Source organism: Podarcis melisellensis (genome assembly GCF_964234715.1).
Source record: "Podarcis melisellensis genome assembly, chromosome: 6".
NCBI lineage: Eukaryota > Metazoa > Chordata > Lepidosauria > Squamata > Lacertidae > Podarcis > Podarcis melisellensis.
Window position 1 is genome coordinate 44219221 of NC_138538.1, and position 26499 is coordinate 44245719.

At 43.1% G+C, this 26499-nt stretch overlaps 1 protein-coding gene across 3 annotated transcripts; it reads left to right on the forward strand.

Moving 5' to 3' along the window:
* Positions 1-123: 123 nt before the first annotated feature.
* Positions 124-26377, forward strand: SPDEF (SAM pointed domain containing ETS transcription factor). Of its 3 annotated transcripts, none has more exons than XM_081915610.1 (6): positions 124-580; positions 19377-19868; positions 22320-22517; positions 22957-23004; positions 24536-24676; positions 25590-26377. In XM_081915610.1, the coding sequence occupies exons 2-6, from the start codon at positions 19403-19405 to the stop codon at positions 25766-25768; spliced, it is 1032 nt and encodes a 343-aa protein (XP_081771736.1). In that variant the 5' UTR covers positions 124-580; positions 19377-19402; the 3' UTR covers positions 25769-26377. The 3 variants fall into 3 exon arrangements, with proteins under 3 accessions (XP_081771736.1, XP_081771737.1, XP_081771735.1); XM_081915611.1 differs by lacking the exon at positions 124-580 and adding an exon at positions 2593-2631; XM_081915609.1 differs by lacking the exon at positions 124-580 and adding an exon at positions 2712-2828.
* The last annotated feature ends 122 nt before the right edge of the window (positions 26378-26499 follow it).

Sequence of the window (26499 nt, forward strand, 5' to 3'; positions counted from 1 at the left end):
GTTTGTTTGACTTGTACGTGGGATTTTCACATATTCAAGGGTTAACTGTAGGCTGGGATATTTAAACACCTCCAACTGAGGTAAGCACACAACTTGTTTGTTCAGGTAAATAAGGAAGGAATTAGATATAATGGGCAAAGGAAGCTTTTTCCTGAACACATTGCATTCCTAGTGTTCAGTTCAGCTGCAGGGCTATCCCTGGTACATAACTAGAGTTAGGTGCCTGTTATCTGAATGCATTTCTTTACATATTCAGCCCCTGCCACTGAGCTGCTCTGAACAGTCTGGTGGCCTGTATGCATTCCACAACCTGTGGCAGATGCTTTAGGTGGTCTCTTCCACCCCAGGAAGTTTGATGTGTCTTTAAGTACATGGCCCTGTTGCAAATAGTCATTTGATTCTGGTGCAAGAAGAAACATCGACCTCAGCTGTTTGGTTGCCTTAACCAAGTCCCCAGCCTCTTTTCTTTGAGTCCTCCATGCCCAGTGGGGGCATTTCAGATTGACAAGAGCATTTTCCTTACAACTTTACTGGATCGATGCTGCCACTGATAGCTGCCACTTCTCTGCTAACCTAAAGGGTAAGTGTGAACATTTTTAACTGATAGATGTCAGAAGCAAGCCTCTCCACTGTTTCAAAAACCCAATGCTATATCTCTGTCTGAAGTAATGTGTATGTATGTCTTGTTCTAAGCGAGCTATGATTTTTAAGATTTTCCTTTTGGCATCCCCTTACATGAACAGTCCATTCTTTGTCACCAGATGCCACTTGGCTGAATGTGTACAATTCCCCCCTTCCTTGCAATCTAAGGGATCTTCAGCAACCTGAGAAAATACATAAGTTGTCCTGCAACTACTGTTTTGCCGATGCAACATAACTATGCCTTTGACAATGTTCCCCAAGGTTAGCCATCCCTGTATTTGATCTGCAACAGCCATTCTACACGTAAAACCATTGCTTGACGTTAAAGCCATCAAGCGCCACATGTTTGTGTGTGGACTCTCTTGCTGTGCTTGTCCACCTGGCAACTTACTGCATTTCTGGCTCGATGCATGAACTCAAAACTAGAAGTGTCAGAAGCCATACCAGTCCTGGGGGCGGTGGCTGCGGGGGGAAGGAATAAATTGTTTCACAAGAGATTTTTCTGCCATTTTCTGCTGTGCTAGGTGCACTGACTTCAACATTTCTACAGTGCACTGTGTAGATTACTGGGGTTCACAGTAGAAGCTCTGTGGCTTGGGAGGGTCAAATGTGCTGCATCTAAAGCAAAGCTGTGTAGTGTAGCATAGATCTTATAAATAACTGGCATGTAACTATGATGACTGGTTGTTGGCATCCATCTGTCTCGAGAGATAGTGGAGTGTACTGGGGGGAAGGGTTTGAAGTCAAACCACTGCATTAGTAGCACTGAAGTGACCTTCCTGGGGCACAAAACAGGGCAGTGTGTATGGAGATATTGGGCTGCCCAGACAAAAAGAACCCCCTCTTGGCTCCACTAATGTGGTCCAAAGGAAAGCAGAGCAATACGTTTGCCACCAGCGTGCCTGCAGGAGTTGCTGGAAGGGGCCACCCAACCTTCTTAGGAACTCCACTCTGGATTTGTGTAGGGTTATCTCTCAAAGATGTCTTGCAAGGCAGTAAATGTTTAGGATCAGAGTTTTCCTTCTCCTAGATGGGCTACTTTCCCAAGTTGACGAGCCCCATCTGCCCCTCACTTCCCTCTACAGCATATGCAAGAAACTGCCTTCTTGCCCCCACAACTGGTCTCGTCCATTCAATCTGCTGGAGCTTGTCTTCGCATGCAGGGGAAGTCCCTAACTCACTGAGGGTCTAAGTCCCATCTGTTACCCTCACCAGGTTTAACTGACCAGTCAAAGCCGTTCCTGGAATGTGGCTGCTGACAGCACCTAGGAGCCACAGGTGAAGGCTAAGTGCAGAATGGGGACCAAAGGTGGACAATGTACTACTCCTCCCCTAACACCCCACACACTCCTCAACCTATTAACAGTTCTAATAATTCACTGAAGTAGTTTTAGGTACATGTGAAACAGAATTCAGCAGCCGTGACTTAAAGCTAATTTGGTGATGATTGGTGGCTGAGACATAGCTACAGAAGGCCATTCTGCATCTTTCATTCTTATCCCCCTCACCGCAAACCAGTAGCCTCTTCAAGCTGCTCCCCTCAGTTCCCCTGCCCCAGGGCCAAAGGCAAATTGACATTATGCTGGTTTGTTTCCCCCCCTTTGTGGTTATGCTTGGTTAGTGAAACACAAATGACACCTCACCTGCCAAATCCCTTCACAACTATTTCTCAAAGATGCAGGATTCCTTGCCGGGCAAGCAACTTCCCAGGAGAGGGAAGAGGGATTTATAAGCAAGGGCTTCTCACCATTTTGAGGGGAACATCAAGCTCTGCTGCTCAGCTGGGACATGCTCAGGTTTGAGTTCTGCTGGTAGCCAGACCACGCCCTGCGCTGTTCCCATCTGAGCAGTGGGAATCAATAGAGTTGCAGGTGGAGAGAGGGCAGTCTGACCCTGGGACATGAAGACCTGTTCGCAAAGGAATAGGAACATCAAAGCCAGCTCAGAATAGGGGGCGCCATTACCCATGCATCTCTGCAGTGTCTCCAGGTAAACAGTTGCATGGATATTGGTTTTCCACTTATGCTTCTGTCCGATCGAAATGTGGATGGAAGAACTGACAACCTGATCTTTCCTCTTAACACCTAGTGACAATTTGTTGAAAATGGCTAATTTAGGGAATTTCTTTGGAGGGAGAGTGGTTGATGAACTGAGGATTAAGGATGAAGTGCTGGGGAGAGATAAAGGTGAGAATATATGAAAGGGTGCTCCCAGAAACTTTTGACTGCAACATCACTCTTTGATTTATTAACAATAGAAAAAGATGTTTACTTCTTTCCAGGTAAGAACTCCATTTACTTTGTAGACTTTATGTTGAGAATAAATTTGACTCACTGCCAGTAAAAACTTTTGTGGCACCAGAGCATTTCTCTCTTTTTTCTCATTGGTGGGGAATTTTGGAGATCAGAGCTTAAATCCATGATCAGCCATGGTTACATTGAGTAGTTTTTCTCAACCACGTTGTTCATCTCTAAAGTGGGCATTTTAATAAGGACTCCTCAATAAAGCATATTAGCAAAGAGAAGTCTGACAGAAGCATTCTGCATGTTAAAAGCTCCTTTTAGAGGGAACATAACTGTGAGTAAGAGAGGACACAACTGGGTCAGTGAATAATTGTGTGTGTTACCCCATTCAGAGTTATTGGGAGACAAAGTTGGAATTTGTATCAATACAATGTGGTTCTTCCTTATATTAGCATAGTACAGCACCATTTGCTATCAAGGTGTCCTTATGTAATTTTGAGCATGAAGTATAATGTGCAATATAAAACACTGATAAACTGCAATAAGGTATAGTACAGTGAGACATTGCAATATGGTGAAGTGTAGTTCACACGGCATTGGTACTAGAATCAATATCAGGGTAAGCAGCTGTCTGTCGCTGTCAAAATGAATGTGGCAAACATGTAGCAACTGCAGTTTACACAGGTAGGATGCTGTGCACAATGATCAACATCTTCTGTGGCAGCGCTGTGGTGATCCATCCATTAGTTTACGGAGCTGAAGAAACATTAAATCTGGATTTTTTAAAACAAACACAACCATTTGATTCTTTGGTGAAGTATGAATAAGAATTCAGAATCCAAGGTGCTCCAGCCTCTATCCTCTGTTTCCCACCTGCAAAATGGGGGCAATACTGCCACCTATCTTTAAAAGGTGAATGTTGAGGGAAAGTAGTGCAGTATATGTTATTACTGGGAGGGATTCTCTCCATTGCTGAACTTCCACAAGCTTACAGAATTCATTCTTGAAAGTTCTTTCAGAACACTAGGCCAAGGGTGGTTAACCTCCCATTGACCCTGACCATTGGTCATGTTGGCTATGGCTGATGGGAGTTGTAGTTCAGCAACATCTGGAGGGCCATGGGTTAACCACCTTTGTGCTAGGCCAACAAAAGTATTGCATCTACCTAATTAACAAGTCCACTTACATGGTAGATAAATGACTGTTGTGAAGTATAGGTTGACTTGCCTTCTGGAGAAGCAAGTCAGATGTGGAGGGCTTTCTGTGTGTGGAGGAGTGCTATTCCGTCAGGCGGCAGACCTAGACCCCCAGGTTACAAATAGAACTCACTGAGCTTTCTCTGCAAAGGTGTGGATCAGAACCAGGGACAGTTCTCAAGGGCATCTGTGGCTCTGCTCTTGAAATATTGGGGTGGGGCTGATTGAATTAAGCATCCTCTCTACATGGTGTCAGACAAAATTGTGAGAAATTCTGATCTGTGGTGGGTTGGTGGGTGCCATTCACAGTGACAATGAAATGAAGCTTCCTTGCAGTGCAACATTTGGGTTGTGAGTTGAAGTTTTCAGACTCTTAAAAGTGCACACGGTGGAAAATTATCAGAATCGAAGGGGAAATTATGAACCGTTCTACTCACATCTCAGTACTGAATAATATTGGCCTAGAAAATATTGAACTTGATAAAACAGTGGGAATATAATGAGATACAAAAATATCTGTGTGTTCCTAAATCTTTACACGCCATGGACATGAAGTAAATAAATAATAGAATTTTATTTTGGGAAGCTTTGCGTTTGAAACTACCTGACAACCAAAACAATGTTCTCCTTTTTGATTCTGAGCCTGAGCTGAACCCACTCCTAAGAGGGTAAGCATGAGTCTTTTAAATTGACTGCCGAGTTACGGGCAACCCACACCATCCTGACAATCCCAAACACTCGCTCTGGAAATCTAGTCCCATGAAAATGTCCTTGCAGAAATATGGACTTTCCAGTGATGATAACCAGGCATTTTGACAGCCTCGGCTGGCTATCTCCATTTCCCAGTTTCTTAACTTCACTTGGCTCTGAAGTAGCAAAGTATTTTTCATGACCAATTTGATAAGCCAATAAAAGGCATCTAATTGACTTCTCCTCCCCACCAGCTGGCTGGCAGGCAAAACAAAGCAAACAGGGCTTTAGTTATTCTGCACCCAACCTGCTGAACATTGATAACTTTTGTCTCCAAGTGCTTGGAACCCAGGTGGTTCTTCTACTTGGTTTGTTTTTCCTGTTGTGTAGTACCTAATGCCCTAAGTGTTGGAAGGTGCCCAGGGACCAAATCTGTCAGCTCCTTTCATCATATTAGAGTGAGTTAGTAGGCATTCTTGACGATACTAATTCCAAGCACGGGCAGTGGGAACAGCCACACTCACTCTGATGTTCTGATCAATGGGTAGGTCTTAAGATATTAGGCCTGGTGGGAGGTAGAATCTGTATACTGCTGGAAGCAGCTGACAAAACGCTCTGGGGAAGGAAATGTAATAAAATATTGAGCTGAGAGTTTTGCCAAGTTGATGATTGACAGGGCTGCTATCTTGATCTGTCTATTGATCTAGATATGTTGTATACCTGAATGCAATTTAAATTGAGAACTGGTGTGTGCTGCATACAGAGGTACACATATACATGATTGTATATTCCCCCCTTAAAATGAAATTATTTCTTTGTAGGGGAAAAATATCACATATGAAGAACCCCTCAGAGTTCTGCAATCTGTGTGAAGAACAACCACCATTGGAAACCATAGTAAAGGTGTAGACTGTAATCTCAGCTCCATATTTGGATTGGTGAACATCAGTGTCAGGCAATGTGGCGCCTTTCAGATGTCATGCACTACAACTCCCATCATCTCTAACCACTGACCATGGTGGCTGGGGCTGATGGGAGTTGTAGTCCAACAATATCTGGAGGGTGCCAACACATTGACTTTCTCTTTCCTAGCTGTGCATAAAGTCAGAATCAAATTCTTGATTCCAGAGTCAAATTTTTAAGATCTCAGGGTGGGCTACAACAATTAAATACAATGTTAAAACAATTTAAAACAACTTATACTCCTAAAACTACCCATGCTTAGGTGTCAAATCCCAGTGTTTGAATATTTTAAAGTTTGAATAGTTTTTAGCTCTTGCTGCGACTTTCATTTATATTTTTGAATTTGCATTTGCTTTCTTATTCTGTCTTTATTTTTGAATGAGCTGCCCTGGAAGCACAGCTGCACGGCAGAGTCTTAATTTTAAAAATAAAATAAAAATAGCCATATGATCCTTTTCCAGGCTAGTTCCACTTCTCTGTTTCTCTCACATTGTAAAGACCACACACAGGCTTGCAGTCTGGATTAATTTTATTTACAGAGTCAGTATGTCACCTAAAGCAGTGTTCTCTAGGCTGCTTACAGAAATAGAAGAAAAAAATAAAATACAATAAAAGCAAATCAGTGAAACAACAAAAAGCAGTATTAAAAAAATGAGCAGCAGCAAGTTCGACATCACTGAAAGCAGAACCTAAAGTGTGGTGGAACAGTGCCCAGCTTTAGTTTAAATTAAGGTAAGAAAATCCAGGCAACGTTACCAGGTTTTGTGTCACCAAAAGACTGAAAATACAGATGTAGCACTCATATCTGCTATCTGAGCTTCTCTCTCCTCTGCTATAAAGAGTGCTATCAATTTGCATATGTTTACTAAGAGCTCTGCTGTGGAATTCATCCTAAACCAACCTATTTGCCTGCAGAATTAAGTTTAATTAATAGGATCATTGTCGAGAGCAGGCTTTATTCTCTGCTCTCAGCATAGGTGAACCAAGCTCTGTTGAGGTCAGCAGCAAAAAAGAACAGTTAGCCAAAGCTGGGTTCCATGATGACATTAGAAAATGTTGTCCAGACCTAAATGTGAATGGTTACTGAAAGTAAGATAGATTTAGACGCCAGACAAACAGAATTCAGAAGGAGATGCATAGACTGCTGAAGGGGAATCCCAGGGCTCCAAGAGGGTCTTTGTGACCAGTGGTAGGTGGGGTGGTTATTTACCTTTTTGAACAAGTCCAGAACCATAGTATTTTTAGACCTTCCTTTCTTCCATATAAGCAGGTAGTGCTGGTAGCCAGGGCTCCATATTACCAACAACCTCTGCTGAGCCCTTTTGGGTGAGGAGAGGCTTTGGTGCACTTATCTATGCCTTCCAACCTTTTTAATGGTCTAGTGCTTGATCTGGTGCTGCCCTTGAAGAGAATATGGAAGTCTGAGTGGTGACATTAACCAACCTTTTCAGAAGGTAAAATTAAAATTATTTGGTTTTCCAAAACCAGTTCATGTGCTTCTTCATCAAACGTAGACTTACCAAACTAAATGTTGCCCAATAACAAAAATAATAGCCTTTTTCAATTCCTCACACTGAAAAACATATTTTTAAAACCCCTGACTGAAGAAATTTGCAAAAATTAAGTTTCATCTCCTAAAATGACATGCCCTATGGGGTGGGGAGGTATATGGGTGCAATAGTCCACATTTAGCAATAGATTAAGACAGCCCACCCTTGAGCCTTCAAGTTTTGTTGATTCTGACCTGACTCACTCCCTGTGCCATTTCAAATCTGTCGCATGTCTTAAGGTGTGGCTCTGCCTTGCCAGATGCCTGAGGGCCAAACTGCAAGTTATACAAATAATGTGACTGTTGTGTGGTTGTTTTTGACTTGTGAAATAGGTGTTGCAAAAGAGGCCACTAGGATTGGGACCAAACTTCTCAGGGAAGAGGGGTAGCCCATTATTCCTGTGCTACAACCATCCACCTCAAAGCTGCTGTTTTTATTGACACAATATTTATTTGGTGCATTTATATCCTGCCTTTCTTCCATCACGGAAGGCAGTGTGCATGTGGTTCCTGGGCAGTCTCCCATCCAGGCACCGACTCTAGCTTTACAAGTCATATGGACTACAAATGTGTCTCATTTTGAAATCAAAGTTGTGATTCTCAGGGGTGTTGAATTCTGCAAACCCCATGTCAGTACCAAACTCCATTGTAAAATGGACATTAGCAGTCTGTCAAGCAGAGCCCGGCCACTCCAAGATTGCATTAAGCCAGGTAATTTTGGTGCAAGTTAAGCCATAGTTTCCTTTCCTTTGAGATAATTTGATATACAAAATTTGGGCCAAAACCCCAAAATTGTTAATCAACATGAAAGGGTTTAGCTTTAGTCTCAGGCTCTCTCCAAGGTGCTGGGGCTGACAACGAGGAACTAAGGAGGAAACACCCCCACCCCTGTTAATGACCTGTTAATGACCTGTTATGATTAACCGCTGTTTGCTTAAGCCCCAAGCAATTAGACTGTCTCTGCCTTTGAAAAATTAATAAGAGCACTGAGAAGAAATAAAACTCCAGTGGCTACCTGTAGCATGGAGCTGCAGATTCAAAGCCCATTGGGTCCTTCTGAAATATTTGAAATGAATTATAATGATGTAGGAATCGTGGGCTCAAGTGTGTAGAAAAGTGAGGTGATAGAGGGAAAATGTTTGAGAAGAGAAATAATAGAAATATGAAACAGAGACCAGTCACTGAACATTTAATGAGCTTTGGGGACAAAATTAAGGAGAGTGATGTTTTTTAATCACTAGAGAAGGTTCAGTGGTGGAAAAAAGAGGGTGAAATTGCAGTGTGGATGTATATAATGTGCCTACAGAAGCAAGGAGCTCAGAGTCCTAGTCAGAGTCATGGAAAGGAAGGACTTTGTAACTGGTCAAAAGCTGTGGATTTGATGTTTTAATTAAGGGATGGAAAGAGGGTTGTGAGAGAGAAAAAACTAGCTTTCCTTTCCTTTCTTTGGATAGTTGCTATTTCCCTGGCTTGCTGTTGCAGTGAATCCATTTCTTTTTTAGAGCAGCTTCTCCATGTAAACAGTTCCCCACCTATCCCATAAACATAAAGGCAGCAGGCAGCCTCCGTGCCAAAGCCAGAGAAAGCCAAACAAAGGTCCCCACCCATAAAGTACAGCACGTTTTGTCAGAAGATCACTCAGGCCTTTTGCTTTCACAGTCTAGGCAGCCTTCGTCAACCTGTGCCCACCAGCAGTGCTAGATATGGCCCATGGGAGTTGTAGTCCACAACATCAGTCATGGCCTGTTGGTTCCTAGAAGTCAAGACTGAAATGTTTGATGGTGCCTCTTTGGGACCTTGGTGTGTTTTGCCTCTGGTCTGGCAAGCTGTGGAGCACAACCATGAAGCAGGGAAGTGTGGGTAGAACAGACAGGAGTGCTGTTCCAGCTCTCTGCTGCAACCAAGCCAGCAGGCCCTACTATCCAGGGATGCCATAAGCCACCAGCTACTTGTGATATTCACAGGCGTCGTAAGTTGGCTACCATTAATTTAAAGCAGCCTTCACCAACCTGGTACCCTCCGGACATTGTTGGACCACAACTCCCATCAGTGTGCTGGCTGGGGCTGATGGGAGTTGTAGTCCAGCAACATATGGAAAGCAGCAGGTTGGTGAAGACTTCTTTAGAGCAGGGTTGGGAGGGGGGACTTTTACAGGCCAAGGGCCACATTATCAGTGGAGAATAATGATCAGAGTTCAAGGGCCCATTCCAGCCAGACGAAAGCACATAAGGAAGGTGTGAAGCAGGCCCAGTGAAGACTGTGGCCTGAGAAGAGACCCATGGGTCAGCTTGAGAAGTCTGGAGGGGGGTGCATTTGGACCCTGGGCACAGGGCACCCCACCCCTGCTGTAGAGAATGAAGTTCATCCCTTCTACCTGACAAGAAATGAGGTTTCAGTGGTCTGAAATATAAATGTTGCTGTTCCACTAGCCCCATCTATCCTCACCTTAGTTACTTAATAGGCTGTCTGGGGAAGGATACTTATAGCTAAGGCAGGTGGAACACAGCAGAAACAAACTACATCTGGCATAAGAAGCCAGGCACAAGCCCTGCAGATTAGATGGCAATTGGGATGTGCTACCAAGAGTGGGGTGTGCAGTTGGGAAAGTAATTCTGCAACACCCAGCATAAAACCTAGTAACTTTTACATGTAGGATATAAACATCTTGTCTGTGTCAGTGTGCACTGCTTGAAATGCTGATGGGAAGGTGGTGGCGTTTCGTCCCATGTTTTCCCGACCAGGACATGGAGAGCCTGAGCATGCAGGTGACAGGGAGAGGCCAACAGGCAGCTGCAGCTCTGCTGACGTCAAGCCATCAAAATGCCTGGCATGCTATCTACTTCATTATCTCCTTTGCTTGTGGTCTAGGCAGGAGTATGATCTAATCCCACTTCCAAGCAACCCCCCACCGTCATAATTCGGCAGAGGGCTTCCAATAAAGGGCCTTGCAAGCTGTTACCAGATTCTCTTTTGTGTCGGAAGCCACATGGGGGCTGGATTTAGGGCTGATTTCTTGGGGCCTTAATTTAATCCAGAGCAAATAAACTGGAGGTTTGGAGCTGGGCAACATCTCTCTGGGTAACCTAGAGGCATAAGCACTCTTTGGGGATTCCTAGTATTAGAAGCATTATTCCCACCTGCTCCCCAAAAGCAGTTTTCTGAACAGCTGGCATTGTCCTTGACCTGTGGAGAGCCAGACTTCATGGTATTTAACAGGAAAAGATCCATGGCCTTTGCGGGATAAAATAATTACATGGTTGAAGGGGCAAACAGTCCATCAGCTCCAAATCTGTGTGGTAAAATATGACCCTACCTATATCATATTTTGCCATATGCAACCTGCATAATCTATCCACAGGTCAACCCACAGAATGCAGTCTGTTTGAAAACCTATCTCATCTGAGTAAATTCTATAGGAATATCTTTCCTGGCTTAGATACAGCCATTTATTCAGTCTTGTGTTCAGCCTCTGATAGAGACTATAGGCAGGATCCACCTAACCGGTCCCATCAATGGAAGCCCTGCACAACGACTTCCACTTGTGCAGTGGGGCTTCCCCTGCTCTTCTCCCTCTGTGTGCCCCCACACCTCAGAAAATGGCTGTGGGGGAAGGGGATCAGGAAGATCCCCAAAATAGCACACGGGGAGGAGAGGAGGTGTTATTCTGCCTGGCAAGCTGGAGTGCTTGCAGAAGACGAGATGATTGGAGTGTGATGTACTTGAGAGAACTTAGTCCCTTGAGTCCCTTATTAGTCTTCTGGTAATGATGAGGATGTTTATTTGTTGCAACTTACCTAATAATAATAAAAAGGGATGCAGGTGGCGCTGTGGGTTAAACCACAGAGCCTAGAACTTGCCGATCAGAAGGTTGGCTGTTCGAATCCCTGTGACGGGGTGAGCTCCCATTGTTTGGTCCCTGCTCCTGCCAACCTAGCAGTTCGAAAGCATGTCAAAGTGCAAGTAGATAAATAGGTACCACTCTGGTGGGAAGGTAAACGGCCTTTCCGTGTGCTGCTCTGGTTCGCCAGAAGTGGCTTGGTCATGCTGGCCACATGACCCGGAAGCTATATGCTGGTTCCCTCGGCCAATAAAGCGAGATGAGCGCTGCAACCCCAGAGTCGGTCACGACTGAACCTAATGGTCAGGGGTCCCTTTACCTTTACCTAATAAAAAATGGAAACCACAAAGAACCAACAATAACAACAACTATAAAGCAAGACCTAAAGTGATGGCCACAAACTTGGAAGGCTGTAAAAGAGGATTTGACAAACTCATGGTAGATGAAGCTATCAATGGCTACTAACCACAATAGCTATGTTCTCCCTCTGCTGTCAGAGGCAGTGTGCTTCTGAGTGCCAGGTGGGGAGAATCACAGGTGGGGAAAGTTGCTGTTGCACTCAGGTATGTGGCCTTCCTATAGGCATATGCAGAAAGTGCTGCTGTGCTCATGTCCTGTGTTTGGGCTTCCCAGAGGCATCTGGTTGGCCACTGTGAGAACAGGATCCTGCACTGGATTGGCCTTTGACCTGATCTAGCAGGGCTCTTCTTAAGAGCTTACTGGCTGCTGTCCCTTTCACTACTGTTCATGGGACAGCAAATATTCACTTTCTTTTTCTATCTATGCCACATGTTACTGTTGTTGTTAACATGGGATAGAAGGTAGAGGCAAAACCTAAGACTGAATCCAGCCACTGTTTTACACTGGTGATATTATAGACCATTTTTAGCACAAACTGCCTTGCTCTGTTTTGTAAACGAATGTTCCCCTTATTTGAGTACATAGGAAGCTGCCTTTTATCAGGTCCGACTATTTGTCCTCTTGCCTAGTATTTTCTGTTCTGACTGGCAGCAGATGTCCAGGATCTCAGCAAAGGTTTTCCACACAACCTGCTCCTTGTCTTTTAACTGAAGTTGTCTTTTAACTGAAGAACCTGCATGCAAAAGCAAGTCCTCTATCACTGAACTATGGTCCCTTGCCTAAATGGTTTTCAGTGAATGAGGATGTGCCCTAAACAATACCCAACACTCTCCTGCGCTGCACATGGCAAGAGCAGGTCAGCAGTAGTCAGCAAACCTTTCTTTTGTGGGACTTGGTTGTTACTAATCTTCTCCCTGAGGAACCTCAAACAAGTTCTGATGAACCCCAAGGACTCCAGAATACAGTTTGAAAACATATGCAAAATACCATCCCAATCTCTGAGCGGTGCAAGATTCCAGGGATTCCAGGCACTTACTCAGGGTTCATGTTTCCTTTTGGGAATGAGGCACAGTGGAGACTGTGGTGTCTTTATGATTTATGGTTTATTGACACATATATACAATCTGAGTCTATGATGGAGAAGTTCTGTGATAGAGTCTATGATGGATGCCCCTCTGAACAGCAGTGAAGTGCCATTCAGATGTTGCTGGACTCCCATCAGTTCCAGCCTGCGTATCTTATGGTAATGGTAGTTATAATCAAACATCTGGAGATTGGGGAAGGCTGATCTAGAATTAAACTGGAGGACTAATTAATTTTTGATTTGCATTTGTAATGAGGCATGGTAGTTCTATTAGCCCAATACATTTTGCAGTTCAAAGCCAAGCCAAGATGCATCCTACAACCCCAATGTTAGGGTCAGCACTTCAAAAAGTCCTGCTGTGCCATTCAAACACTAATTCCAGTCTCCACCTATCTCCCCTCTTAGTGTTATCTGAAGCAGGTCCCTATTGCATGGCAGGGGCATGACAACATGTATGAATATTAGCTGTGCACAAGTGACAGATCCCTTTAGGTCCTGTTCCCTCCCCACTGAGATCTGGTGTCAGATTTTCCATGTGCTCTGGGAACCAGAGGCCCAACTCATTTGCTCACATATCATGTTCTGCAGCACAGGCTCTTGCTGTCCCTGGGATATCAATGTCCCAAATTTATGCTGCTGCTTTTCCCTTTTTCCTGTTTCTGTCGTCTGTTGGCTTCTCCTGCCTGTGGAACTGCCAACAAGAACCAGGACATTCTGGGACTTAAGAGAGCATGTTGCATAAAGAGGCACACACATCTCTCTTCTAGAATTTCCTGTACAGGCACAAATTCTCTCCCCCTCACCCCAATTGTTGTTTTCCAACACTGATTCAGATCAACTCCAACAAATCTCACAAGATCTCGTGTGATCCCATATAGATCCAGGGAAATTAGAAGAAGCATCTTCAAGCATGATCTTTATCAATACTATAATGAATAGAATAGAATAGAACAGAATAGAATAAGGCTAGGCTTCCTTCATATCTGGGTGAAGTTCCAATTTCCCCTGCCTAGGCTCACATCAGCTTAATTAGGAACATTAAAATTTATGCCAGTATCTTTCATGAACATTTGGTTGGAAGCATAGTCTTATTTTAAGACTGTCCTCCACTTTCTTCCCTATTTGCAGGATAAAGCACTAAAAATACAGAGAGAGAGAGAGAGAGAGAGAGAGAGAGAGAGAGAGAGAGAGAGAGAGAGACCTGGTGGGTTCAGCCACATTTGTGAGCAATTGTACATGTTCTCATGTGAATGCAGCAGAGACATCCATTCTGTCAAAACTTGTGTCAGTGGGTGATATAATTTGGGGGGATGGGTATGTGAGAAATGAACCCAGTGATGCTGTATGGTCTGAAGGCATGTGAGGCTGCAGAAGCACAGCAGATTTGAGTCTGGCCAGTGCCTGGATGGGTGATTGTCTTGGATCACCTTGGGTTCCATGATGGAAGAAAGGTGGGATAGAAATGTAAGGGGGAAATTAAATGAGAGTAAACATTTTGGGTGCATTAATGAAGTTTGCAGGATCATAGTTGCTGGAAGTGGTGCCAGTAGAAATACTACTTTCCATAATTTTAGAAGTCACAAATATGTCTTCTCAAATATTGAGGGCTGGGGGTGGCGGTGGTGGAATATAGGTTGGTGGTAACTGAGCATGCAGTTTGCATGCAGATGGGTCCAGGTTCAATTCCTGGTATGTCTAGTTAAAACATTCAGGTAGCAAGTAATGGAGAAAGAAAGAACTACCTGAGACCCTGGAGAGCTCCTACCAACCAGAGTAGTAATACTGGGCTAAATGTAGTATAAATGGTAGAAGACAGCTTCCTATGTGGCTAAATATATTGTCAGCAGTTTGTATTTTCACCGGGAGCTCTCCAAAGGTCACAGTCTTCTGTCTTAATGGAAGCCTTTGAGTTGAACAATCCCTTGAGCATCTGTGCCTGATTTGTCAGCGCTGTGTTTGAATTACCTGCCCATTAGAAATTACACTGTGCCAGCAAGTCTGAGTTGAAACCAACTTGTACTGCCTGTGCACGGAAGGAACGGAGTGCTTGCTTTGCTTAGGTTAAGTTGTTCTTTTATTTGCTTTTTCTGCAAAAAGAGCCAAACTTTCACAGATCTACGACAGAGATACGGCTTTTGAAATGTCAGCCTTTTACATTGTACTTTGATTAGTACAAACAACGCTGCAGTTTTTTAAAAAAATGATCAAATGCTAAAGTTTTCTTGAAATCTTTTTTTTCTTTTCTTTAACTATGGGTATTAATTTCAGCTATGATTATAATTTTCCAATTATAACATGCCATGTAAGAGATAGGATTTAATAGTGATCAAATGAGGTCAGCAACTCATGCGGTTATTTATTATTTTTATTTTAAAGAGCTCCACAGTTCATGTGTTTGTGTCACCGCTGGAAAACCCTTTTACCTCCCCAGTGCCCCACTTTCTAAATCTGTAACATATCTTGTCTTTAGCTGTAGCTGTGCAGATCCACATGAGTTTTTAATTTCATTTAATTATCCCTCCCAGAGATAATTAGGAAATATCTGTAGCTGTAAATTAGAGATGTTGGACCACTCTGTGTGATAAGTGGCAGGAACCTGCATGCCTGGTTTGCTTTAAGAACAAATCAAACTGTAAGATGCCCTCTTCCACTTGTCTTTCATTGGCCAGTAATGGGTCTCTGGCTTGCAGCAAGTGGTGACATTTAATTATATCTTATTTACGATATAGCATTCATGTTGGGGAGCAAATATGGGTCCAGCCCTTGGGCAGAAACTTACTAGAAACAGCAGTACGGAAATGAATTTTTTTGGCACACTGAAGTGAGCAAAGATAGTAACGTACTGTACAGAACACTTCTGCAAATAAAACCCTTACACAAAGGGCACCTTTATTTGGCTCAAAGAAGGCTACAGCAAGCTCGAGAGATTCCTTTGCTGCTGTTTTTAAATGTGAGCTGTGATTCCCAGGAACCTGAAAGGTGGCCCAAAATGCTACACTGAAATAAGTCATGGCATGAAGGCAATGAACCAGTGCCCTTCCTCATACCAATATTCCCACCTCTATAACGGTAAAGCCATTCATCCTTATTTTGCTGACATGAAATTGATAATAGTTTCTGGTTGGCATGTGGTGGTTGAAAATTTGTGGCTTAATAGTTTGAACTCACGTTTTACTCGTTTTTAGCAGTCCTGTGTGCTGCTAGAAATGACAGGGGTTAAAAGCAGTACAGTGGTACCTCAGGTTAAGTACTTAATTCATTCTGGAGGTCTGTTCTTAACCTGAAACAGTTCTTAACCTGAAGCACCACTTTAGCTAATGGGGCCTCCAGCTGCCGCTGCATAATTTCTGTTCTCATCCTGAAGCAAAGTTCTTAACCTGAGGTAATATTTCTGGGTTAGTGGAGTCTGTAACCTGAAGCGTATGTAACCTGAAGCGTATGTAACCCGAGGTACCACTGTATACACATTGTTGGCTTGAATACAAACAAATAAAATAAATGTATGCTACTTTTGTTAGGGTCATTGCTGTATGATTGGGTTTGGTCATTGCTGTGCTTCTTACTAGCACTGAGTCACGATTTCTGAAATGCCACATGAAAATTCTAGAGTTCTTTGACAGAGAGTATAATACAATTTGAGGATGGGGAGGGTTGTGTGGCGATACCAATAAAAAGAAGAGGCCTTGTAAGCTATGGACTCCAGACACATTTGGATATCCTAGCCTCAACAGCAGCCTTTTAACCACACTCTCATTTCAGAGTGATTCTTTCCCCTCCCACCTTTAAAGCCTCAGGGAACAGCCAGGCTTTCTGTTTGGTTTGTGACAGTTACCAAGGTTGCCATGGAAATTCAGAAGGCTCATCCCTTTCTCTGTTGAGGCCAGGCCTCTCTGTACCAAAGACAGATGGGTGTGATGTTTTAAAGCTCAGATTAAAATAAAAGAAAGTTCATTCAGATCATGATTTCAGGGCTGAAATGTTTGTGGATAAATAATCCATCAGATGTCACCTGTCTGAACTTGTGTATAGGACAGTTCTTTGAGGGAGATTGTACCAGGCCAAATGTGGATACTGCAGTGACTGAGATTTAGGAGATCTGGGTTCCATTATCTCTGCTGCCATGCACTTTATATAAGATTCTGGTTCATTTAGCTAGTCTCAGATCTTCACTTCTAATATTTCAATGACACTTGCCTGTGCCCACCTTCATAAACATTGTTAAGCTATGTCTAAGGCTGTGGGGGGTGCTCATTCTGCTGTCTCCCCAAAACCTTGATTCTTGGAACTTAGTGCATGTTTATTTGGAAATAAATAACCTGTTTCAGGCAGGTGTGTTTAGGTTCAAAGTCAAACTCTAGGTTCTCCTATGTGCATCCACCCTGGCCTTCTGAATGTGTTCAACTTACCTGCCTGGTACTTGATAAGATACCAAAACATTATTTTCTGTAGCAAGCAGGTGTTTTGTTTTTGTTTTTAAATCAAATCTACTTTTCACAGCAAGTGGAGAATCAATCAAATCTGGTGGGAAAGCTCTGATGGCGTGATGCATTCGATTCATATCACCTCACCTATTCCCAGTTTGATGGAAAATGTCTTCAAAAAGCCAAACCTCCCAAGAAGTCACTGAGAGTTGTTAGGGGACCTGTGGTAGACCAGCACCGTTTGCAAACTGCAGTTCCCAGGATTCCTTGGGGGAAAGCCTTGACTGTTAAAGTGGTATAAGAGTGCTTTAAATGCATTGTATGGATTTGACCCTAGTTTTTGCTCTGTACAAGAAGACATTGCAACAAACTAGAGCAAAGGTGTGAGTTCACACTCAACAGCCACAATCACAGTGTCTTTTCTATTACATTTGTGTACATTTTGGATATCCCACTGATGTCCAATTAACTCCTGCACATATACATCCCTCAGCCTTGATGTTATCTCTGCATGCACACATGTGTCCAGGAACTTAACACCACAAAGAAGTGGTCTTCTTTTATATACACTTCTGCTTGAGTGTGGCTGACTGGAGTGATTTTTAAAAGGAAAACAGAATGTTTCAATATCTCACTATGCTTTATGAAGGGAATAGAAGAGAAGCTACTGAGAAGTGGACTGTGTGTGGTCCATACCTGAGCCCTTTAATCTTAGAAGGAAAAGCAGCATACAGTGGTACCTCGGGTTAAGTACTTAATTTATTCCGGAGGTCCGTTCTTAACCTGAAACTGTTCTTAACCTGAAGCACCACTTTAGCTAATGGGGCCTCCTGCTGCTGCCGCGCCGCCAGAGTACGATTTCTGTTCTTGTCCTGAAGCAAAGTTCTTAACCTGAAGCACTATTGCTGGGTTAGCAGAGTCTGTAACCTGAAGCGTATGTAACCCGAGGTACCACTGTATCACAGGGAGCAAGCAAGTTGTTGTCTGCATAGCAATGCAAACAAATAATGATTCTCAAATAATCCAAATGGGCTTTATTCTGATATCTCACCTGGGGTAGATAGGAGAATTTTCTGAAAACAATAGTTCAAAAGTAGCTGTTTGAGGACCTCCCCTGTCACACTGACCTTCCATTTCATTCTGACATTAAAACTGCAGAAAGAATACCTGGCCAGAAGAAGACCGTATGAGATGCTGGTCTCTGTACCATGTGAGCATCCAGCCTTTGCTTGCAGGGCTGTCAGCTGTGCATTACACCCCAATGGCATTTTAAAATGTTAGTTTAGCCACAGTTCTGGTTGCTGGGCAATTTAAGATGTGTAAATATTCACATAAGTAGGAGTTTCCCTTCATCTGGGTGAAATAGACACCACAGTTTTGTTTTGACCCCTAAACATGTAAAGGTTCACAGAGTAACACGGGCATGCTCCAGCCCCTGTGTCAATAGCATTTTACATGATCACATCTGATTTCTCTTTTAAACACACACACACACACACACACACACACACACACACACACCAGTGAATAAACTATTGAGATTCTTAGAAAGTTGAGATAATTTGGATCTGTTTTAGTTCTTTACTTTTTTGTATGTTTTAAAGTAGGATTGCAATTGTTTCTTGATTTTACTGTTTTATCCTTTGTAAACTGCTTTGAGGGCTTTTTCTTCTTAATAATCAAGCAGTCTATAAAATTTATGAAACAAACAAACATGCAAATTGTAAGGAAGTCTCACCATTGGAGTAGAATTGAATATATAGAATTAAGCTGGCTCTGCAACCAAGGTGCTCCTTTGAGAGGCAACGTGCAGACTAAGGATGACAAACAGGAATACAGACGCAAGTTTATCATACCAAAAAACAAAATAAAATACCAGACTGAACTTTCAAACTCCAGCACTAAATGTGGTTTGAGCCCATCTGTGATTTTTTTGGTCGTGTGTTGACAAGTTCCCTTTGATGCGTTCGGCATGTTAAAGGTTTTGGTCCCTCCTCCTTTCTCACCCTCAGGAAAGTAGAAAGAGATTTGCTGTTGCTCACCATAAAGATATTATCTGATCCTGATCATGGGCAACTCTCTCTTCTGCATTTGATTATCCCTTTGCCCTTACTGACAGGATTCCTTCCCCTGCCCTCTTATTGCCAAATGACCCAGAAGAGAAGTTGCCTGGGCTCATGAAGAGCTATTTAACCTATTTTCATCTAGAGGTCTCTTTGGCCACAGAGTGACTCTTTGGTGGTTTCTTTCCTGTTAACAGGCTTAGCTCTCCTCCATTGTGCCTGATCACTGGGCAGAAATGCAGAAATTACTATCAAACCATCCCTTCTAACTGGTGTGTGGGTTTCTCTGCCCCCCCTTTCCTTCCTTCTCCCTTTCCTTGATGACAGATCTGGAGACAAACCTGTGCAGAGTGATGGGCAGTGCTGACCAAGGTTTGACTGCTCTGCCGCGCAGCCGGGTCACCCTTCAAGATCCTTTGCTCTATTCTGGTCTCGACAAACTGCCTGTTGCCCAAGACCCTGACAGCCAGAGTTGGAGGTCCCTTGACAGTCCTAGCCCTCCTGCCACACCCGAGCAAACCCTACCCACCTTCTGCTTGCAGTACTTTGATATGCTTTACCCAGACGACAGCAACTGGGTTCCGAAGGGTCTGGCCGAAAGCCAGCAGCCCAGCAGCCAAGGCGGCAGGGCAGAAGTACCTAAAGAACCTGAGCAGTGCCCTATCATTGACAGTCAAGGTTTGAGCCTTACACCTGATATGGACTACCAAGCCAGTCTTCACCTGGAAGAACACTCCCTGGAGCAAGTGCAGAGTATGGTGGTGGGTGAAGTGCTCAAGGACATTGAAACAGCTTGCAAGCTTCTCAATATCGCTGCAGGTGAGTACCTAGAGCATCCTCTTCTTTTACTGCTTGGGAGGCCTAGCTAGGAAGGCCTATTAGCCCACTGAGGGGAAATATTTATTTATGGTGTGGTTGCTGCTGAGTTAATTTCTAGGCAATGATGCAAATTCGTAAGCTGAAGTCAATATTGCTTGCCTAACATTGGCGGGTCCCATGCTAGTCTCAGGCCACCACTTATGTTGCCTGTGAAAGATACCGTGTATGCTGTTGGTGCAATGTGGCTATTGAATAGAGTTGCCACAATGGGCATGAGTCAAAACTGCATTGGGGTTGGCATGAGAATGTATGGAATAGGCCCTTGCCTCAGTGGCAGACCTTGGGGGTCTCAAATTTCACTGGTGCCCTCCCCCTGCCTCTTGTCTTCTGGTTTACTTCATAGTTGCAGCGCCCCCTGCAGTTGCACCAGCCACACTTCCCTAAATCTGCCTCTGCTTTCCTACCTCCTTGCTTTCAACCTCTGTAACAAGGGGGCCTGAAAGCATTCTTCATATGATATTGTGTAGAATGGCCTATGCGGGGCCCGCTCTGTTTAATCATTGGCTTATCTCAAGCATCTAAAGCCAATTGAAATCTGTGAAAACTCTGTTGACTTCTGTTCTGCCAAATGTTGACCTTTAGCCCATGAAACAGAGTGGTTGCGAATCCCATTAATAATAATAATAATAATAATAATAATAATAATAATAATAATAATACTCCACCCATCTGCTTGGGCTTCCTCAGCCACTCTGGGCAGCTTCCAGCACATAAAAAGCGTCAAACATTAAAAACTTCCCAATAATGGACTGCCTCCACATGTCTTCTAAAAGTTGTGCACTTCTTTATCTCCTTGACATCGGATGTCAAATTCTAAAGACTAAGAATTTGTGATCTAAAATATTCTGTCACCCAAACCCCCCAAATTCTGCAAAATATTCAGTTTCACATTTCCCACTCGACCCTGTGGTTTGTTTTTTTTTAAGGGAAGGAACAGGGAATAACCCATGCTTCTGATTACAGTTAGCTGCAGAGAGGAATGGTGTTTCACATTGTGAAGCTCTACATACTCAAAAGGCAGGGGCCAAGGGGAAAGATACTGGGCTGGCCCAACAGTTTTGTGTCTCCTGAAATGGGTGCTGTCAACTGGAAAAATATGAAGCAGGATGGGGTTTTTTATTCATTAACCATTTGGGATAAGCCCTTCGAGACTTTATCAAGCCACAGGCTTATTATGCAGCAGCATTCCTTCCTTTCCCTTGATTCGTCAATGTCCCCTCCCTCCATATGAGGAAGATCAGAGAAGTATCTGGGAATGGATGTGAGAATGTTTATCAGAATATTGTGCCCTATATCTGCTGAGTGTGCTATTCTAGGCACCAGTCTTGCTACTTTCCCCACTTGCCCTGGAATTAGCATTGTTCACCCACATAGAACTCCTGGGTGACTTGCAGAAGACTTATTTGATTTTGTTTTCTGCTGTCTTGGAGCTATAAGGAAAGACTTCACAGCTGGTAGCGCACATTATGACATGAATGCACCATTACAACTATCAGTACTGATTATTTTTTTACTTCTACCATCCCAGTGGCTCTTGAACTGTCTAGGACTTTTGTTTCAGTGTATCTGAAGAAGTGTGCATGCACACAAAAGCTCATACAAACTTAGTTGGTCTCTAAGGTGCTACTGGAAGGATTTTTTTTATTTTGTTTTGACTACAGCAGACCAACACGGCTACCTACCTGTATCTTGAACTGCTGTTCTTTTTCTCAATTTGAATCAAAGGCGGTTTAGGAGAAAATGCATCAAAATGATGCAATGTTTCGTAAGAAGCAACAGGATAGATATTGATTGTGGCTAACACGTGTATGCAATTTCCCAAACCAGTAGTAGAAGCACAGTCATCTGTGTACGTAGCCTGGGTCTCTGTGTGATATAAACAAATGCTACACCATGAAAAATGGCAGCTTGGAGATCACACACTGGCATCAGAGGTATTGGCTGAAGAATTTAAAAAACCACACAGCAAAAGTTGTAGCAGAAGGCATGGGGGAAAGAACTCTCTATCACTATGCATTGGCAAATGAGGCAATTTGACTTTTTGTAGATTTTTTTTTTTAAGCAGAATGATAATTTTGTTTCATATTCTTTCAGTGTGAGACACGGAGAATGTGTTTACATTTTATTCTCATTGTTCAATTCCTTACTATGTCATTAGCATTGTGTTAGGTCTGGAATAAATTTCATTTCAAGCATGGGGAGTTTCCCCACACATATACCTTTGAGAGTTGTGGACAAACCAGAACGTGGGGGAAGTTCTCCTCTGCTAATGCTGGTCATCTAGAATGCTTTGTGCATTTTCTTTGTAGATGAATTATACTTAAGACAATACAAACTGTTGGGGTTTTTTTGGGGGGGAATATACCCAGTATCTCTTTGTTTCCCTTATAGACCCAGCAGATTGGACTCCAGGGAATGTCCAGAAGTGGATCTTGTGGACAGAACACCAATACAGGCTCCCCCAGATTGGGAAATCATTCCAGGATCTGGGTGGGAAGGACCTGTGTGCCATGTCTGAGGAGCAGTTCCGTCAGCGATCCCCAGCATGTGGGGATGTCCTGCATGCTCATCTGGACATCTGGAAGTCAGGTATCTAGAGACTGAGCTGGAAAAAATATATATTACAGCTAAAAAGCAGAACTTTTTTTTAAAACTCTTAGCAATCTCCTATTGCTGTCTGGGAATTCATTCCTGCAAACCAATGCTGCCTTTACAGGGAAAGGGAAATAATTTATGTTGATGGAACTTTTCATACCATTGGCTTATGGCCATGTTCACTGAAATTGTGCCAGCATTCAGCCTGATGGAACAGCAAGTCTTTCGGTTCAATTATTTCTCTGTTAGGCAATCAATAGTGGAAATGATGTAGGGTGGATGGGCCTGTCACGCAGCAGGGAACTGGGGTTTTCCTTCCAAATCTATGAGCAAGTGCTTTCCTTGAGATCCTCAGGTGTGGGGAAACGGGGCCCATCAGAGTGCAATGGCCAGACCACTGGACTATCCTGTGACATTTGTGTTTGTTTCCCAGCTGCCTGGATGAAGGAGAAAGCTGCCCCTGGAGAGATGCATTACTGTGGTGAGCTCAGCCTTTCCGCATGTAACCAAAGCAAGCAGTAAATGAGTGAATGAATGAATGAATGAATGAATGAATGAATGATGTGGGGAGGAGAGTAGAAACAGCTGGGAAGCGACTGGGGTGCAGATGAAGAGGTTCAGGAAACCAAGTGGTGTTTTTAGCCACTATGCAAATGAATTGCAGTATGACTTGTAACAGATGCCAGTTTGTGTTCTGCTTATTGTGTTGTCTTCTTGCTGTTGGGCAAAAAGAGGAAATGTATACTTCCATTCTTTTGGGGTGATTTTTAAAATTAGAATTAAAATAGTTGTACCCCACCTTTCCACGAAAATGTCAAGGCAGCTTAGAAACAGGTGACTGGAGCTGATGGGAGTTGTAGGTCAAAGTATCCAGAGGGCACCAGGTAGATGTAAGAAGAGCCTGCTGGATCAAGCCACTGGCCCATTAGTTCAGCATCCTGTTCTCACAGTGACTGATCAGATGTCTATGGGAAACCAGCAAGATAGATCCGAGCACAAGAGCCCTCTCCCTTTCTGTAGTTTCAGAAGCAACTGGTATAGTGGAACCCCGGTTTTCAAACGTAATCCATTCCAGAAGTCTGTTCTGCTTCCAAAATGTTCAAAAACTGAGGATCAAAGGGCTGTCAGAAAGTTCAATGGGGAAAATTGAGAAATGCACCTTGGAAGTGCACATTTGGAAATGAAAGCATTCACTTCCAGGTTTTCGGCATTCGGCTTCCAAAATGTTTGGCAGCCAAGACGTTCGAAAACCGAGGTTTGACTATATTCAGAAGCATTGTTGTCTCCAACTATAGAGGCAGATCCTAGCCATCATGGCTTGTAGCCATCAATAACCACCCCCTCTATAAATTTGTCTAATCCTATTTCAAAGCCATCCAAGTTAGTGGCCATCACTGCCTCCTGTGGGAGTAAGATTGATTGATTGATTGATTGATTGATTGATGTGCCGGCCATCTAACTGGGTTACCCCAGTCATTCTGGGTGGCCTCCAACCAATTAAAACACAGTAAGACATCAAACATTAAAACTTCCCTATACAGGGCTGCCTTTAGATGTCTTCTAAAATAGTTTAACTATGCGCTGTGAGAATAAGTACTTTTAAAAAATCTGTCCTGAATCTTCCAACAGTGCAACAATAGAGAAGGCTCTCTCTTGTATCTCGGCTAAATGTAGCTGAGATGTTAGTGGGATGGAAAGCAGAGCCTTTGCTGTGGGTATTTATGGACAGACAGGCTGATATGGGAGGAGGTGATCATTTGGACAGCTTCGTTCTAAGCCATTTAGTGCTTTAAATGTATCAATCAGCATTTTGAATTCATTATGGAAATAAACAGGAAGCCAGTGTAGCTCTTGCAAAAGGAGTCACTTGCTCCCAACCATTTGCCCCAGTCACAGGCCTAATTGCCACATTCTCTAGTGGGTGAAATTGCTGGACATTTTTCAAAGGCAGCTCTGTGCAAAGTGCATTGTAGCAATCTAATCTGCCTTCTCCTGGCCATGGTAATTTATAGGAAGTGAAGAGAACTGGACAGACAGTGAGGTGGACTCATCCTGCTCTGGCCAACCCATTCACTTGTGGCAGTTTCTGAAAGAGCTTCTTCTGAAACCCCATAACTATGGACGCTTCATTCGCTGGCTTAATAAGGAAAAAGGTGAGTGTTGTTGATTCCTTCTTGAAATTTCAGTGCCACCTCCTGACTTAGGGGCATAGGCCTTCATCTCCAGGTTTCATTCATGCAGTCATAAACTCAGAGATATTTTTATGGTGGTAGTTCATATGTCCAGGCATATTAAACCATTGGCATGAAACCTCTGACCTCCATTACTCATGATTCATATATGTAAGGTTACTATTGTGCCTCTCCATATTTAAGTGATATGTGACCTATTCCCATTAAGCTCTCTTGCAGTATTTGGTGCTTATGAGGTCATTGAAAACTTCTTTTTTGCTGCTGCTTATTTATTTATTTAAAAGTATTTTTTTGAAGCCCATGCTTCAGCTAAAAAGTCCTCCAATATCACTCACACATCACTGAAAAAGACAGCCCTGTACTTGGGCTTAGAAACTAAACAGATATGACACTAAAGATAAATAGATTGGGAGGGAGGAGGAAATATGCAAACTCAGCTACAAGATCAGTCTCTGACCAACATCTGATGTGGCAGCTGGAGCCAGAGTTAGAGAGGTATGGGGCTGACAATAATAATATTTATTAATTAGTGATTGTTTTATATCCTCCTTACATGTCATAAGGAGCTCAAAATGGAATCCCGTCAAGCTCTTAGATTCAAGTTCTTATAATGACCAGCTGGGGCAGAAAACCTCAAGGGGGGTAGGTGCCAAAAGACGTGGGTCTCTCAACCACACCAACAGAGTTTTGCTTCCTTTACTACAGCCTGATGTTAATGGCTGTCTGTTAAATAAACTACATTTTCAATTAGACACTCTTCCGATTCAAAATATTGTTACAGTGCCTGGGAGTTGATTACGGTTAGATTGTAAATAGATTTGGGTGAAAACAAATGCTTTAATTGGCCTTGCTGCTTGTCATATTTACTTTCTAGGTATATTCAAGATTGAAGATTCCGCCCAGGTGGCTCGTTTATGGGGAATCCGGAAGAACCGGCCTGCTATGAACTATGACAAGCTGAGTCGCTCCATCCGGCAATATTATAAGAAAGGGATCATCAGGAAACCAGACATCTCCCAACGCCTGGTCTACCAGTTTGTACACCCTGTCTGAAGAACAAATTCAGAAACACTGACTACATTATGAGCTGGAGGACTTCTGGAAGCATGGTACCCCTTAACCTCTGCAATATAACAATTTTAAAATGCAGATGAAGTCAGGGGTTGGACAAGAGGCAGGAGCCCATTGGATTCGGCTGCTGAACTTCCAAATAATCATGAGACCCCTGCTTGTTACTTGAGAACAAGGAAACAAATAAACTATTGTTGTCAAAGTAAAACAGCAAAGAGAAGTAACTGCTGTGAAATGTATGAAGTATGTATGCTTCATTTTGGGATTCACAGATCTGAATATACAAAATTTTACCTTTCTGTACATTTATCTAAACATATTATCTATACATAACCAGCTGCATGCTTATGGGAAGTCAAGAGGAGGAGGAAGGGTAACAGTAGAGAGAGACTCGACTCTAACCAGCAGATGTTGCTTCCTTTTCAGTGAAGTCATTGGTAGAATATGGTAGGAATAAAAGCAAAGGGGGGGGGGTGTTGTTGTTGTTCTGCAACTTTGCTAAATGCAAACTAGGAAGCAAATCTCTCAAAGCCGCTCATAAACGAGTCAGATCTTGCAATAAATGCATTTGGGAAGGACCTCATAGCCTAATCATCAGTGCTGCATTGTTCCATATTCTGTCATGCTGCAGTGCAAACCTCTGAGTTGTCTGAATGCCCCAATACCCTCTGATCTTCCTTTGCTGTCCGCTTATGAAGCAGAAAGCAAAAATT

Bases quoted from the DNA above. Each gene is read 5' to 3' on its own strand.
- SPDEF (XM_081915609.1), top strand. From the start codon at position 2,747: ATGGCTAATTTAGGGAATTTCTTTGGAGGGAGAGTGGTTGATGAACTG. The intron at 22,518-22,956 runs GTATCTAGAGAC...TTTGTTTCCCAG, and splicing joins TCTGGACATCTGGAAGTCAG to CTGCCTGGATGAAGGAGAAA. The intron at 23,005-24,535 runs GTGAGCTCAGCC...GGTAATTTATAG, and splicing joins TGGAGAGATGCATTACTGTG to GAAGTGAAGAGAACTGGACA.